The following is a 15,979-nucleotide window of genomic DNA, read 5'->3' as shown; positions in this document are numbered from 1 at the left end:
ACACCATATTTAGGCTCTGGCTTTGGACTAGGCTATCCCTCTGTGTGGACACCCTTCTCACTGAGCTTGGGCTTCCACACTCATGGCAGGCTGCTTCTTCATGTGGACACCCTCCCTATGCTATTCTGTCTCTGTCTTGGAGTCACTGTGCCTCCATTCTCTGTCCCTGATGCCCAATGTGTGGCTGCCAATCTGGCTGTTCTTCACCTATTGGCTTTAGGACTGAGTTATCCAGGAAGGACAGGCAATGGAAGAGAAGAGAGAGGAGGGAGGGACTACTGGGTGGCTCAGTCAGTTAAGCATCCAGCTCCTGATTTTGGCTCAGGTCATGATCTCATGGTTTGTGAGATCAATCCCCATGTCAGGCTTTGAACTGACAGCTTGGAGCCTGATTGGGATTCTCTCTCTCTCTCTCTCTCTCTCTCTCTCTCTCCCTCCCTCCCTCCCTCCCTCCCTCCCCTGTACATACGTTCCCTCTCTCTCAATATAAATAAATGAACTTAAAAAAAAAAAGAGAGTGGAGAAGGGAAAGAAGGGTGGGGTGTGGAGGGAAGGAAAAGCAGAATCCTGTGTAGTTTCTGATACCAACTGAAATGGACAAATACTTTTAGCTTTTCTGTCCAATCAACTAACCAATCAACCACCTCTTGTTCAATGTTCATTGTGTCAGGACATTTGAGAACTGAGGCTGGAACATGAAGAGAAAATATGTTCCCTGTCTAACAGAACATCAGGGCAGATGAGATAAAAACATTAAAATACAACTAATAATAATACTAACTACCTCAATTGAATGCTATAAAAAACATGTGCTCTAAAAACAGTACAACCAAATTATGAATATACTTTCAATACACTTTATGAGCAGTGGGTAAAGTCAGAGTGGATCGATCAACTCTCACCTATCTTAACATATTATGTTGGAGTACTAAACAATCCCACCCACTCAGTGATTGTGATGGTGAAAAACATTCAGTCACTGGCTCTCACGCATCAGTTGTACAATTCCCTCTGTATGTGCAAGAAGGTATCAGTTAATACTTTTGTAAAGAGATGTTTATTGACATGATCAGTGTCATACTTAATATAGAATATTGAAAATGAGACATGTGATATGTCACTACAACAACTACTACAAAAATTCTTGTTTCATGTAAGTTTGTTGATAAAATTGTTGAGAAATTTTTATTCTTGATCAGTGCTTAGGGAAGTAGATGGTATAACTGGGGGTGGTCTATGGGAGCCAGATAGGCTGAGTCTACATGTCTGGCACTTATTAGTCACCTCCTTTACTCTCCACAAGATATAATGCTCCACACAGAGACTGAGAAAGCTATGGAATCCCTAGTCATCCAACACAGGCACTTCATGAAGCCCATCTTCATTTCTGGGTTGTACTCACAAAGTAAATGGAGGCCTCTGGTATTCTGGGACACAGGTACTTGAAGAACAAAGGGGAAGTCCTTAGGGAAAGTCAAGCTCGATTCACACTCCCATCTCTCAGCTCAACCTTGAGAACAATGGGTTTTTCTGGTTGAATAATACTTAGAGCGTTTAATTTCGGTGGGATCTGCAAAAGTTAAAAATCATATGAAAACCAACAAATGAAGCCCTACTGACAATAGAAGCAAAGCAGGCAAGATACATGAAGGAGAGTAAGAGTTTAAACATACAAATACTACTTTTATATTAATATATCTCATATTCCTTAAACTTTGTAAGCTGTCAAGACCAGAGTATGGAAACATTCATCCATCATTCACTCAAAAGAATATCTATTGAGTGTCTACTCTGTACCAGGCTGGACACAAACTCATGTTGTTTTGTATTCTTTTTTGATTTAAATTTTAAGTAAAAGGATGAGCATTTAAAACTTAAAACAGGTTCTTAGCCATTATGGCAACCATTTGAAAAGTGATACAGTTAATTTTGTGTATGTTGAGTTTGCAAGACCATCTTGAATGGATATTACACATTTTATTGTATGGCCATCCTCAATGCTAAATATCCTATTGCTTCTCCCAGTAGGAATATACATTCATGATGGCCCCATTGCCTATAAATGGAGCAAAGCTTGACTGGGGCAGGGCTCATGGAATGTGGTGCCAAGTAGCCAGGATGGTCTGGACCATGGGAGTCCTTCACATCTGGCAGACTTGCTTCCCACCATTGATTCTCAACCTCACTTGCACATGAGAAGCAATGAGGGCACTTTTATTTTTTTTATTTTTTTCAATATATGAAATTTATTGTCAAATTGGTTTCCATACAACACCCAGTGCTCATCCCAAAAGGTGCCCTCCTCAATACCCATCACCCACCCTCCCCTCCCTCCCACCCCCCATCAACCCTCAGTTTGTTCTCAGGTTTTAAGAGTCTCTTATGCTTTGGCTCTCTCCCACTCTAACCTCTTTTTTTTTTTCCTTCCCCTCCCCCATGGGTTTCTGTTAAGTTTCTCAGGACCCACATAAGAGTGAAAACATATGGTATCTGTCTTTCTCTGTATGGCTTATTTCACTTAGCATCACACTCTCCAGTTCCATCCATGTTGCTACAAAGGGCCATATTTCATTCTTTCTCGTTGCCACGTAGTATTCCATTGTGTATATAAACCACAATTTCTTTATCCATTCATCAGTTGATGGACATTTAGGCTCTTTCCACAATTTGGCTATTGTTGAGAGTGCTGCTATAAACATTGGGGTACAAGGGCCCCTATGCATCAGTACTCCTGTATCCCTTGGGTAAATTCCTAGCAGTGCTATTGCTGGGTCATAGGGTAGGTCTATTTTTAATTTTCTGAGGAACCTCCACACTGTTTTCCAGAGTGGCTGCACCAATTTGCATTCCCACCAACAGTGCAAGAGGGTTCCCGTTTCTCCACATCCTCTCCAGCATCTGTTGTCTCCTGATTTGTTCATTTTGGCCACTCTGACTGGCGTCAGGTGATATCTGAGTGTGGTTTTGATTTGTATTTCCCTGATGAGGAGTGACATTGAGCATCTTTTCATGTGCCTGTTGGCCATCCGGATGTCTTCTTTAGAGAAGTGTCTATTCATGTTTTCTGCCCATTTCTTCACTGGGTTATTTGTTTTTCAGGTGTGGAGTTTGGTGAGCTCTTTATAGATTTTGGATACTAATTGAGGGTACTTTTAAAGCCCACTCTGGGTGAATTATGTTAGAGTTTCTGATTTGGCCTGCGCATCAGGATTGTGAAAAGAACCTACTGATTGCAATGTACAAGGAGGGGTTGTGAACCACAGTTATGAGAGCATCTGTAAGTTGTGGTAGAGAACAGCATCATTCAAAAGTCATGTTGTGTTCATCACTGCACATCATTACTGTGCACTACATGTTCCCTTCCTTTCAGTGGACTTGAAAGAAGTTTAAAACATTGCTCAATTTTTCCCTGAGATCAGGAACACGACAGGGATGTCCACTCTCACTGCTGTTGTTTAACATAGTGTTGGAAGTGCTAACATCAGCAATCAGACAACAAAAGGAAATGAAAGGCATCAAAATTGGCAAATATGAAGTCAAGCTTTCACTTTTTGCAGATGACATGATATTATACATGGAAAATCCGATAGACTCCACCAAAAGTCTGCTAGAACTGATACATGAATTCAGCAAAGTTGCAGGATACAAAATCAATGTACAGAAATCAGTTGCATTATTATACACTAACAATGAAGCAACAGAAGACAAATAAAGAAACTGATCCCATTCACAATTGCACCAAGAAGCATAAAATACCTAGGAATAAATCTAACCAAAGATGTAAAAGATCTGTATGCTGAAAACTATAGAAAGCTTATGCAGGTAATTGAAGAAGATATAAAGAAATGGAAAGACATTCCCTGCTCATGGATTGGAAGAATAAATATTGTTAAAATGTCAACTCTACCCAAAGCTATCTACACATTCAATGCAATCCCAATCAAAATTGCACCAGCATTCTTCTCGAAACTAGAGCAAGCAATCCTAAAATTCATATGAAACCACAAAAGGCCCCGAATAGCTAAAGTAATTTTGAAGAAGAAGACCAAAGCAGGAGGCATCACAATCCCAGACTTTAGCCTCTACTACAAAGCTGTAATCATCAAGACAGCATGGTATTGGCACAAAAACAGACACATAGACCAATGGAATAGAATAGAAACCCCAGAACTAGACCCACAAACGTATGACCAACTCATCTTTGACAAAGCAGGAAAGAATATCCAATGGAAAAGAGACAGTCTCTTTAACAAATGGTGCTGGGAGAACTGGACAGCAACATGCAGAAGACTGAAACTAGACCACTTTCTTACACCATTCACAAAAACAAACTCAAAATGGATAAAGGACCTGAATGTGAGACAGGAAACCAGCAAAACCCTAGAGGAGAAAGCAGGAAAAGACCTCTCTGACCTCAGCCGTCGCAATTTCTTACTTGACACATCCCCAAAGGCAAGGGAATTAAAAGCAAAAATGAACTACTGGGACCTTATGAAGATAAAAAGCTTCTGCACAGCAAAGGAAACAACCAACAAAACTAAAAGGCAACCAACGGAATGGGAAAAGATATTTGCAAATGACATATCGGACAAAGGGCTAGTATCCAAAATCTATAAAGAGCTCACCAAACTCCACACCTGAAAAACAAATAACCCAGTGAAGAAATGGGCATAAAACATGAATAGACACTTCTCTAAAGAAGACATCCGGATGGCCAACAGGCACATGAAAAGATGCTCAATGTCACTCCTCATCAGGGAAATACAAATCAAAACCACACTCAGATATCACCTCACGCCAGTCAGAGTGGCCAAAATGAACAAATCAGGAGACAACAGATGCTGGAGAGGAAGTGGAGAAACGGGAACCCTCTTGCACTGTTGGTGGGAATGCAAATTGGTGCAGCCACTCTGGAAAACAGTGTGGAGGTTCCTCAGAAAATTAAAAATAGACCTACCCTATGACCCAGCAATAGCACTGCTAGGAATTTACCCAAGGGATACAGGAGTACTGATGCATAGGGGCCCTTGTACCCCAATGTTTATAGCAGCACTCTCAACAATAGCCAAATTGTGGAAAGAGCCTAAATGTCCATCAACTGATGAATGGATAAAGAAATTGTGGTTTATATACACAATGGAATACTACGTGGCAACGAGAAAGAATGAAATATGGCCCTTTGTAGCAACGTGGATGGAACTGGAGAGTGTGATGCTAAGTGAAATAAGCCATACAGAGAAAGACAGATACCATATGTTTTCACTCTTATGTGGGTCCTGAGAAACTTAACAGAAACCCATGGGGGAGGGGAAGGAAAAAAAAAAAAGAGGTTAGAGTGGGAGAGAGCCAAAGCATAAGAGACTCTTAAAACCTGAGAACAAACTGAGGGTTGATGGGGGGTGGGAGGGAGGGGAGGGTGGGTGATGGGTATTGAGGAGGGCACCTTTTGGGATGAGCACTGGGTGTTGTATGGAAACCAATCTGACAATAAATTTCATATATTTAAAAAAAAAAAGAAAAAAAATAAAGATTTATTCACCAAAAAATAAAAATAAATAAATAAATAAAACATTGCTCAAGTTCTGGGCATTATGCTAAGCAAAATTAGTCACAGAAAGGCAAATATCATGTGACTTCATTCATATGTGGAATTTAAGATACAGAACAGATTAACATAAGGGAAGGGAAGCAAAAATAATATAAAAACAGGGAAGGGGACAAAACATGAGAGATTCTTAAATATAGAGAACAAACTGAGAATTCCTGGAGGGGTTGTGGGTGGGGGGATGGGCTAAATGGGTAAGGGGCATTAAGGAAGACACTTGTTGGGATAAGCACTGGGGGGGGGCATGTACATAAAGGGTAAATCACTGGAGTCTACTCCTGAAATCATTGCACTATATGGTAACTAACTTGGATGTAAATTTTAAAATAAATAATAATAAAAAATAAAATAGCGCAAAAAAACCACATTGCTCAAGTTCAAAGGTCTGTGCATAATCATATCACACTAACTGCACTGACTCTAGATGGCCCTTATGTTTGAGTGTTAATAACCCATAGACGTGGCACTCAGAGCTGAAGGAAACTTAAAAGTCACAGATGAATCCAAATAGAGATGACCAACAGAACAAATTAAGGACAAAGGAGCCTACACACACACACACACACACACACACACACACACACACACACACACACACGTGTATGGGTGTTCACGCACATACATCCTTTCTGTATCTCTTAGTTTAAAAAAAAAACCAGTAAAACATTCTTTATGCAGAAAGTTCTCTGTCTGACCTGTGTTTCTTTACAAGGCTTGAAGGAGAAGTTCTGCAGGACTCTGACAAGGGCAAGTTTCATGTTCATAATCGCGAACCTCATGCCAATGCAGTTTCGGGGTCCAGTTCCAAAAGGCAGGTATATATAAGGATTTATACTATCCTTGTTCTTCTTGTTGAACCTGGTTCCACAAATCAAGTTGGAAACAAGTTAGTGAAACATAAAAACCACAAGAGCGACATGTGTGGGGTTCTCAACCAGGACTACACAGGACACTCTTGGGGACTGGTCACTGAAATCCTGCCATGCTTATTCTGCGGTGACAACTGTAAGCTACAGATTCTCTGCATTCCCCTTACCCTGTGGGAGTGGTCAGTCTTATTGAGGAGATGAGATGAATGTTGTTAAAAGGAAGGGTTATCTTAAACACTAGAATTACAGTCAGGGTGGGGAGATGTTCACACTCTGAAAGGCAAGCAGGAAATGAGCCTGACTGAAGAAAAGGTAGATTCCTACCTCCATTGACTTACTGTGGTCAAATGCTCAAGAAGGAAGCAGAAGAAATGTCTCCTGTGATTTACATTGTGATTTTTCTCTTCTCTTCCCTCCCCTCCCCACTAGGATCCCCCCCAGCCACTTCGACAGAACAGCCTGTCAGAAGATTTACATGAGCACACGCTGCTGCTCACTATAATCACACTGACAGAGAGTGTAATCACTGAATTCTTCTCTGTCTGTTACATGAGGCTTCCTATTAAGGAAAAATATAGATTTGCGGAAAGTGATAATGACATCATCAGTAGATATTTTTTAAAAGTGTTCAAAATGTGGACAAAATATTTGGGGCTCAGTCAGTTAACCGTTCAACTCTTGATTTTGGCTCAAGTTATGATCTCAGGGTTCATGAGTTCGAGCCCCACATCAGGTTTTCTGCTGACCGTGCAGACTTGCTTGGGATTCTCTCTTTCTCTCCCTATGCCCCCTTCCTTCTCTCTTTCTCAAAAATAAACAAGCATTTTTTAAAAAATGGACAACGTTCTGGAATGAGGTGGTGTGTCTTACAGAGATATGGGCATAAGATGAGGAATTGTTATGGCCTGTGGATGGAGCAGCTGATACAGGTTAGTGGTGTTGGACAGATGATGGGCACACATAAATGCATTAAGAGTATTTCATAGACATGCATCTACAAAATATGCTTGTGCGTGTGTCAAAAATTCTCCATAATAGACATTTTTAATATGTGGACTTGGTGCTGCCTGGCATAGTCCTTGACACACAGAGGTAAGTACTTCCTCTCATTGCTGAATGAATCACAGAGAAGAACCAGGAGTCTCTGTTTTCTGTTTCAGAAAATACAGCACTGGGGACTTCTGAGCTTGTGGGAACCACCAGGTCTCTTGGTCCAGAAAACAGACAACTTGGTCGATTCTGACTTCTTTCAGCAAGTAGTATGTATAGACACAATGCTAGCACTAGAACACCATGCAACAAGACAAGGACCCTGCCATCAGGGAGCTTAGAGTCAGAGCTAAAAGTCTAGATCCCTACAAATGTACTCCAAATTTTTTCTCACCAATACAATAAACAGGAAAGCAGCAGCTCTTTACAGAATTCAAGCTGTGCCCAAAGCCAGACTCTGCTCTGGATTCCCAGAGAGAAAGTTCAAGACCCTTCAAGAAGGATGTCTCAGATGGCTATAGAGCAGATGACTTTGCTTTGGACTAACCCCAGATACCAAGAGAGGTGGGAGCTGGCACAGGACTGCAGCCAGAGAAATCACAGGATTTGTGTACGCCCCCATCCTCATGAGGTTGCTCCTCTTGCCAGGGATGAGGACTCTCAGCTCCACAGACTCTCCTTTCCCAGTAGGGCTAGTGGAAATGGTGGCCAAGGTTTATAAACATGGAATGTAAGGATGTGGGGAGTAAATTTATAGAGCTAGAGAGGACAGAAAAACTTAAAGAAAAAAGAGTCCCATTTTCTTAAATAAGATATTGGTTAAATAAATTTTGATATATGCATATAATCATAAACACAAATCACATAGAATTTGCTGATTATAGTTTACTGTTACATTAAGTAGTCAAAAAATATAATGCCATTCTAACTTTAAGTAATCTATATATGCATGGAAAATGTCCACAAAGATGTAACATATAATTATTAATAATCTTGACATATTGTACTGATGATAACATTAAGTTTCTTTTTCTCTCAACTACAATCTGTAAAATTTTGACAACAATAATCATTTTATAGTTAGAAAAATACTTCTAAATATAAAAAGATATAGAAATAAACAACTGAACAATCAGATATTTGTTATCTATACAAAGAAATATCAGAATATCTTCCTATATGAGGGTGGGATCTCTTTTTCAGGGTTCCCCATACCTTTCAGGACAGAATTCCTGAGGCTCTGGCCAGAGATCCAGGTCCCGGTGAAGAGTAAAGGTTGGCACCATCACCACTGCCCCTTTGGGAATGAACACACCACTGATTTCCACATCTCTCTTACAGACCCTCTCAAGTCTACCAACGATTGGATATAATCTGAGAGCTTCATTCAACACCATGTCAAGATACTCCATCTGTACAAGGGCATCATAAGTGGGAGGTGCCTAGAAGGAAAGAAACAGATTTTGATAAATTGAGATTTGGAATCAACATTCAACTCAGTCTATGCAATACTACTGAACTGTTAGGAATCCCTAAGAAACATGTATTTTGGTAAAGACTATTTATGAGCATTTCAATGTCTACCATGTCCTTTGACCTGCTCAATGGCCCCTGATATGTATACAACAGTAATGACTAGGGGAGAACATTGGGACATTCCCCTAAACAGGACTTGTTCCTAAACAGGAAATCCTTCCCATAGCTATGTGTGGTTTTTTTCCTCATGTGAACAAAGGTGACTGATATATGATGACCCTTACTCTTAAGTGAAAAATGTTGAAGTCACTGTTTCTTTCAAAATAAGGTGACACATCTGTACCAAGGAAGGAGAACATGCAACATAAAAAAATACCCTAGCCACATAAACTTTTCTACTGGAAATATCCTGCTTCCTAGTTCTTCAAATATATATACAATATGTGGAGAGAGACACTATATTATATAAAAACCATAAATAATTTGGGGAGACACCAGTTCCTTTCAACCCAAAATGGCAAGAGGTAGGTAGGATTGGATGCTACCAATTGTTGACAAACAACTTCAGTTGTAGGGGCCATTGTAACGGGGATAAGAACACTACTCTCAACCCCATTCTCTGCCACTATAAGGGTCTTCTAGTTGTCCCTTCAGGATTTCACTATTCACCAAGTAAGCCACTCCAGCCCCAGAGGCCAGGTCTCTTCATAAACAGGGAATTCCAGTTTGGGAAGAGATCTGAGACAGCATGGGCAATATGTACCTATCTCTTGGTGTTATATTTAAGAGCCAACATTGGAGAGATTTAGAGTTCAATCAGGACCCAGGCACCCTGGCTCCTAGCCTGGCTTCTTTAATACTAGTGATAGTGTAAGAAAGTTATATTGTCTCTCCATAGCTAAGTTTCCTGCCTTGTGGCATGGAGATAATTTGAGATGACACTTCTTAGGGCGTGTAGTAGAGACACTCACTACTTATCCAATATCCGTGTAGACCCCCATATTTCCCAGCCTATGTGAACCTATGGGAAACAACTTGCAAATGGACTGTGAACTGAGGAGATGTATGTCAGTTCAGGGCCAAACATTTGAAAAGCAGGTATACAACTCTAGTTCTTGTTCCACAGCCAACATGAAGTTCCAACTAATACAGGTATTAAAAGTGGAGCCTCGATGCCCTGTATTCCCAAGTACCTATATGGAGCAGAGACTCACTCCCATCCTCTACTAAGACCTATGTTGGATATGGGAATGTGAGTTAGAAGTGAACCTTTGCTATGAAAACCCACTAGATCAGAGGGCTAATCTGTTACTGAGGCATATCCAAGCCCATCCTTATTCCCTTTGCAGGTATGACCCGCTCACCTTATCGGGGAAAGTCGCATCAATCTCCTCCTGCAGTTTCTGCTGGACATCAGGGTGAGTGGCCAATTCATACACAAGGAAGGAAAGAGAAGTGCTTGTGGTCTCATAGCCAGCAAAAATAAACATAATAGATTGGGCCACAAGCTCTAGATCAGACAGAGCTAAAAGGAGAGGAAATGCATTTTAGCGACACCAGGCAAATGTAAAACATCATAGTAGATTATGAGAAATCCATCTGAAACTCTCAAATCCCTCAGGAGTAAAATATAAAAGCAATTTGGAATCAAACTCTGAAGGGTTTCCACTCTAATGCCTATCTTCCAGAGCCAGAAAGAGCCATAAGTTATCTTGATCTGTTTATTCCCAAGGTATATACTATTCTTAGCCTTCTGTTTCTGGTTATGCCACCCTCCCCACCACCACAGGTGGGTAGTTTCATAAGATGACATTTCTGTCTAATGTACACAGTGCTATCAGTTTGTTCCCTGGAGAATCATAAAAGTACTTCAGCCATAAGTAACATGAGATAGCACTGTTCCCCATGAAAATTTAAATTCTTCCAGCTAAAATACAGCGTAAATTTTTTTGGGAGAGTTTGCAATGCTAAGGCTAGTCAGGAAAATTAAATGATCTTTCATCTTAACATACTAGTGAAGACTTAAGAGAACAATGTTGGGGTACAGATAAACTTGCTACTCAAAGTGTGGTCCATGGACCAGCAGCAGTTGCAACATCTGGGAGCTTATTATAAATATAGAATCTCAAACCTCACCCTAGAACTGTCAAATCAACATTTGAGCTTCACAAGACGTGGGAAGTTTTGCACACAACCTAGTTTGAGAAGCCTGGATTACAACTTTGAGAGGTCTCAGCTAATAGAAGACCTGGGGTACATTCTTCAAGCGGATGATCTCAGATATATACAGAAACTACAACACAGACAAAAAGCTAGAAGGGTAGTGTCTGATGCTAGCCTAATCAACCACATTAAAACAGCAAGAGAAACAATGATCGACAGAAGGACAATGGCTAGCATGAAATATAAACAGAATCCAGTAAGTGGAATTAGCAATGCTTATTCACTCATGGCCTGATTGTAACCTTCCTGAGAAAATGGTCCCACTCTGAATATATGTTGGCCTCCCTTTTTATTTTCTCCTGGCAGAAACTCAGCATGGTCAGGCTTTAATTTCTTTGATCAGCACTGTGTTAAGACCATTAGATACTTAGAGCACTGAAATTAACATGGTACCTGCCACAAATAGATAACTCACAACTAAGAGCAATACAAAACGAGTATAAGAAAGGTCTACAGAGTTCTGATTTCCCAGTCATACTTTCTATGATGCTACTGTGGATAAATTCAACTATCAAATTCTTCCCCTCAATTACCATGAACCCCATGATAATCAAAGTTTAGAGTTGTGCTTTCAAATACAGTAGCTACTTGCCAGATGTGACTATTTATACTTAAATCTTAATTAACTAAATACAATATAAAATTCAGTTCTTCAGTGACTCTAGCCACATGTCAAGTTCTCAATAACCACATGTGTATAGTAGTTCTGTACTGAACTGGGAATATATAGAATATTTCCTTCATCACAGAAAGCAGTAGGACTAGATAGATAGACAGACATAATAGAGTAGGTATATATATATATATATATATATATATATATATATATATATATATGTATACATATATATATACACACACACATATATATACATATATATATACACATACATATACATGTACATATATGTGTATATATACATATACATATATGTATATATACACACGTATATATACATATACGTATATGTATATATACACACATATATATATACATATATATATATATACACACACACACATATATATATTAGATAGATGATAGATGGTAGATATAGATATAGGATATATTTTTTTTTGTGGTATGATGGAATAAACCATCCTTTTTCTCCAAAATCTATGGCTAAATATTCAAGAATTTTGTGAGATTTTTGTCAAACCAGAGATAGCTTGAAATTAAACACAATGGGAATATTTCTGTCATAGAAACAACTACAAATCAAGACTCCTTTTTTCTTTCAGATATATAGAACATAATTACATCAATGGTTATGGATAGATATAGACATACTTACATTTAACACTCCTGTATAAATATATTTCATGTTCTTATCTTGGTCTTCTGAGAGAAAATAGAAGCAAAGAAACCCTAGTAGCAATGAACACTCCTAGATCCCAGATTTGTATTGTTAAATACCATTTCTCACTAATAGGAAACAGATTCATGGAGAAATGGCTGATTCCAACACTCATCAGGGGAAACAAAAGATAAACCTGGAATGTCTCACACCAGAATGCAAGGAAATTCTCAGAAAATGATATGGGAAAAGGATACAGAATACTGTAAAGGTGAATAGACATCATTATACATTTGTTAAAACCTATAGAATGGACAACACCAAGGGTGAACTGTAATGTAAGCCAAGGATTTGGGGTGGCAATAATGTGTCATTGTAGGGACATTGATTGTAATAAATACATACACACAATAAATAATATATACACACACACCACATTGTGAGGGATTTTGATAATGTGGGATGCTGTCTGTAGGTAGAGCACAGGAATATGGGAAATCTCTGTGTTTTTCACTCAATTTTAGTGAACCTAAAACTGCTATAAACAATAAACTCTATTGAGAGCCTTAAAAAGAAGAAAGAATAAAAATAATACACAGAAGCCCACTTGAAAGGCCTTCCAGATGACAAATGTGAGAGAATTGAGGATCTAAATAAAAATGATGTAAGAGATTTAGTTATATATGAGATCATACTGACATATATAAATAAATTAATTCATGAGAGATTAATAGCTCCCTAACAATGGAACATTAACTCATAAATATAGAAGAAAGGATGTATTTAGAAATTCACCATCCTGAAACCATCATGGTATTAATGGTTTCAGTCAAATGCCATCCATGGACAAGATAGGTAATAAGTTAAACTTTGAAAAAAAAAAACCCACAGTATTTACACAGTTGCAAAGGCTTCCTGCACCAGTTATTTATTAATTATGAAGGGAAAAATAAAACTTTACAAGTATATTATGCCAGTGAACACAACTTTAACCAGGTGTCCCAAGTGAAGGTCACCAACAATGGGGCCATGTGCCTCCTGGTGTGATGAAGCCTGATGTGAATTTCCAGACAGAGGTTCTGATTCAGTGGGTCTGGAGTAAGCCACAGGATTCACATTGGAAACAAGCTCCCCTGTGGCAGACAACTGACTGCTTAGTCTATCATTGCCAACAGGCTCTGAACAAACCTGAGGCTGTGGGCTTCTGAAAACAGTGCTTCTGCTCCGTTTCTATCTAAACATGTGTTGCTCTTCAATTTGCAGAGCTAAAAACCTTCCTGCACATCTCAGAACCACCCCTGCCTCTGAGTCTCCCATCACTGGTTCTCTGAAACTCTCCTTGCTTACCTTTATGGGTGTCTGTTTCTTTGGAATTCTGGGAGTTAATCATCAGCTGGAGCAAATCCACTCGGTGCTGGAAGCAGAAAGAGAAGTTTCAATGACAAAAAGTCACTTGTGAAGTCAGAATTAAGTCAGGGGTTCAGGACTTAACTTCTTTCCTGAGAATATGGCCCCTTTATGCACAAAGGTCTCACCAGTTTTGTCAGAGTCATCACTAAACAAAAACATCCAGGTACAAACTTGGAGAACAGGATGCTTCCCTGACAGGAATCCAGCTACTGTGTCTCACTGCTTTTCTGCCTTCAGCTTTTCTGGCTTTTGACTACAGCTTCTTGGCCAAAGAATTGCCTGCTCCCTCTCTTGCCATGCCTGCTTGCTCAAGAGAAAGTCCACAATTCCAGTCCTTTTTAACTCTGGCCTTAATTCTTAATGAATGGTCACAAAGATCAATCCCCTGGCCCCTGCAGTATCAATGAGAAGCTGTGTGTCAGCATCTTTCAGTGCCCCACCCTCTCAGAACTCTGCACAATCTTCAGTGACATCCTGGGGTACCCAGCCCTGTCTCCCTGTGCAGCACACATTCTTTTCTGGCCACCAGACCTCATGAGGCAAAACTGGCTTAGGCATCTTGCAGCCTTAGTGCCCAGAGAAGACTCCTGCCCACTCCAGACAATGGCAAGCTCAAGTTTAACACAGACTATACTCCACGAAGTGCCTAACAGGACATTCCACTAGAGAATGTGTAAAACAAGAGGCTTAGAATTGAAGGCATTCTTTGCCAATGTAAGATCTGGAAAAATTACAATACAGAAAATTATTTTTACACAGTAATTTTTATGCTTCAACAATTTATTGAAGCGAAGTGGTAGTTTTTCTCTCACCAAATTTTGTGCAGTGACATACTAGTTGCCATGCTCATTATTAAATTTTAAACATTCTTTCTCTGACTCATTTTCTTATCTCCTTCCTTAACTTCCACCTTTTTAATTCTAAAATGTCAGAACTCTCCTGCTCTAAACCCTACAGTGCTCTACCTACCATAAAAACATACATAGAAGTACACACATGAGATGTACACAACTCAATAAAAGATCAAAAGTGAACATCCACATGTAACCACCACTGGATTTACCTTTTGTTTATCTTTGAGGCGACTTTCCTTCATCCTTTTTACAGATTTTGTGAAAAAATCAGTAACTTTTTTTGGAAACAGCCAGATATTTAATAGTTCAAAAACTGGGGTAAGGAATGGGAAGAGTACTGTAAGGAAAAAGAACAATGGAAAGCACAGTGAAAATGCAAAATTTACCTGGAGCAATTATAATTTGCTCTTCTAATCAGAGGAGTAAAAGACACCAGGAGTCATTGAAACCAGGAGTCATTCCCTTATGGCCTTTATTGGAAATTTCAAACCAATGGCTGAGCCAGGGCAAGTCACACATGAGGACCACCACTACAGCAGTGAGATCAGTGTCTACTTCCACAGGTTTGGAGTGACCAAAGCAACAGAATTACATCCCTGGATATCTTAGCTTTTATTTTTAGACTAGAACCTCTTTGTATAAACCAGACCATAATATGCTACTTTAATTAATCATGATGTACCTGCCTCCTTAGTGCAGTAGGCAGCGCGTCAGTCTCATAATTAATCATGATGTTTAAGAAACTGTTGTCAGGATGCAAATAATACACAGTATGCCCTTCAACCACAATGAAATAAAATTAGAAATTGAGAACATAAACAACATTGGGAAACCCACAAATAAAATATGTGGAAATTAAACATTACACTCTTATATAACCAATGGTTCAAAGAAGAAATCAAAAAGGCAATTAAGAATTACTTGGAGGGGGTGCCTGGATGGCTCAGCAGTTTAAGTGTTGGCTTTAGTTCAGGTCATGATATCATAGTTAATGAGTTCGAACCAGCATCAGGCTCTGTGCTGACAGCTCAAAGCCTGGAACCTGCTTTGGATTCTGTGTCTCCCTCTGTCTCTGCCCCTCCCCCACTTGCATTCTGTCTCTATGTCTCTCAAAAATAAATAAATAAACATTAATTTTTTTAATTAAAAAAAAAGGATTACTTGGAGACTGATAAAAATAAAGACATGAAATACCAACTCTTGGATATAGCAAAAGCAGTGACCAGGAAGAAATGTATCACTATAAATGTCTAC

General features: G+C 39.3%; 1 protein-coding gene across 2 annotated transcripts in view; it reads right to left on the bottom strand.

Moving 5' to 3' along the window:
• Positions 1-1,038: 1,038 nt before the first annotated feature.
• Positions 1,039-15,979, bottom strand: part of LOC131500900 (cytochrome P450 3A12-like) — a 37,129-nt gene continuing 22,188 nt past the window's right edge. Inside the window, exons 8-13 of one of the 2 annotated variants that reach the window (XM_058710482.1) lie at positions 14,935-15,062; positions 13,809-13,875; positions 10,305-10,465; positions 8,680-8,906; positions 6,301-6,463; positions 1,039-1,570 (exon numbers count right to left, since the gene is read on the bottom strand). In XM_058710482.1, coding sequence (XP_058566465.1) covers positions 1,475-1,570; positions 6,301-6,463; positions 8,680-8,906; positions 10,305-10,465; positions 13,809-13,875; positions 14,935-15,062 — 842 coding nt within the window. In that variant the 3' untranslated portion in view covers positions 1,039-1,474. The remainder of the gene's footprint in view (positions 1,571-6,300; positions 6,464-8,679; positions 8,907-10,304; positions 10,466-13,808; positions 13,876-14,934; positions 15,063-15,979) is intronic. The other variant, XM_058710483.1, reaches the window with a different exon arrangement.

This window comes from Neofelis nebulosa, chromosome 18 (assembly GCF_028018385.1).
Source record: "Neofelis nebulosa isolate mNeoNeb1 chromosome 18, mNeoNeb1.pri, whole genome shotgun sequence".
Classification (NCBI taxonomy): Eukaryota; Metazoa; Chordata; class Mammalia; order Carnivora; family Felidae; genus Neofelis; species Neofelis nebulosa.
This window is presented reverse-complemented; position numbering and strand designations above follow the sequence as displayed.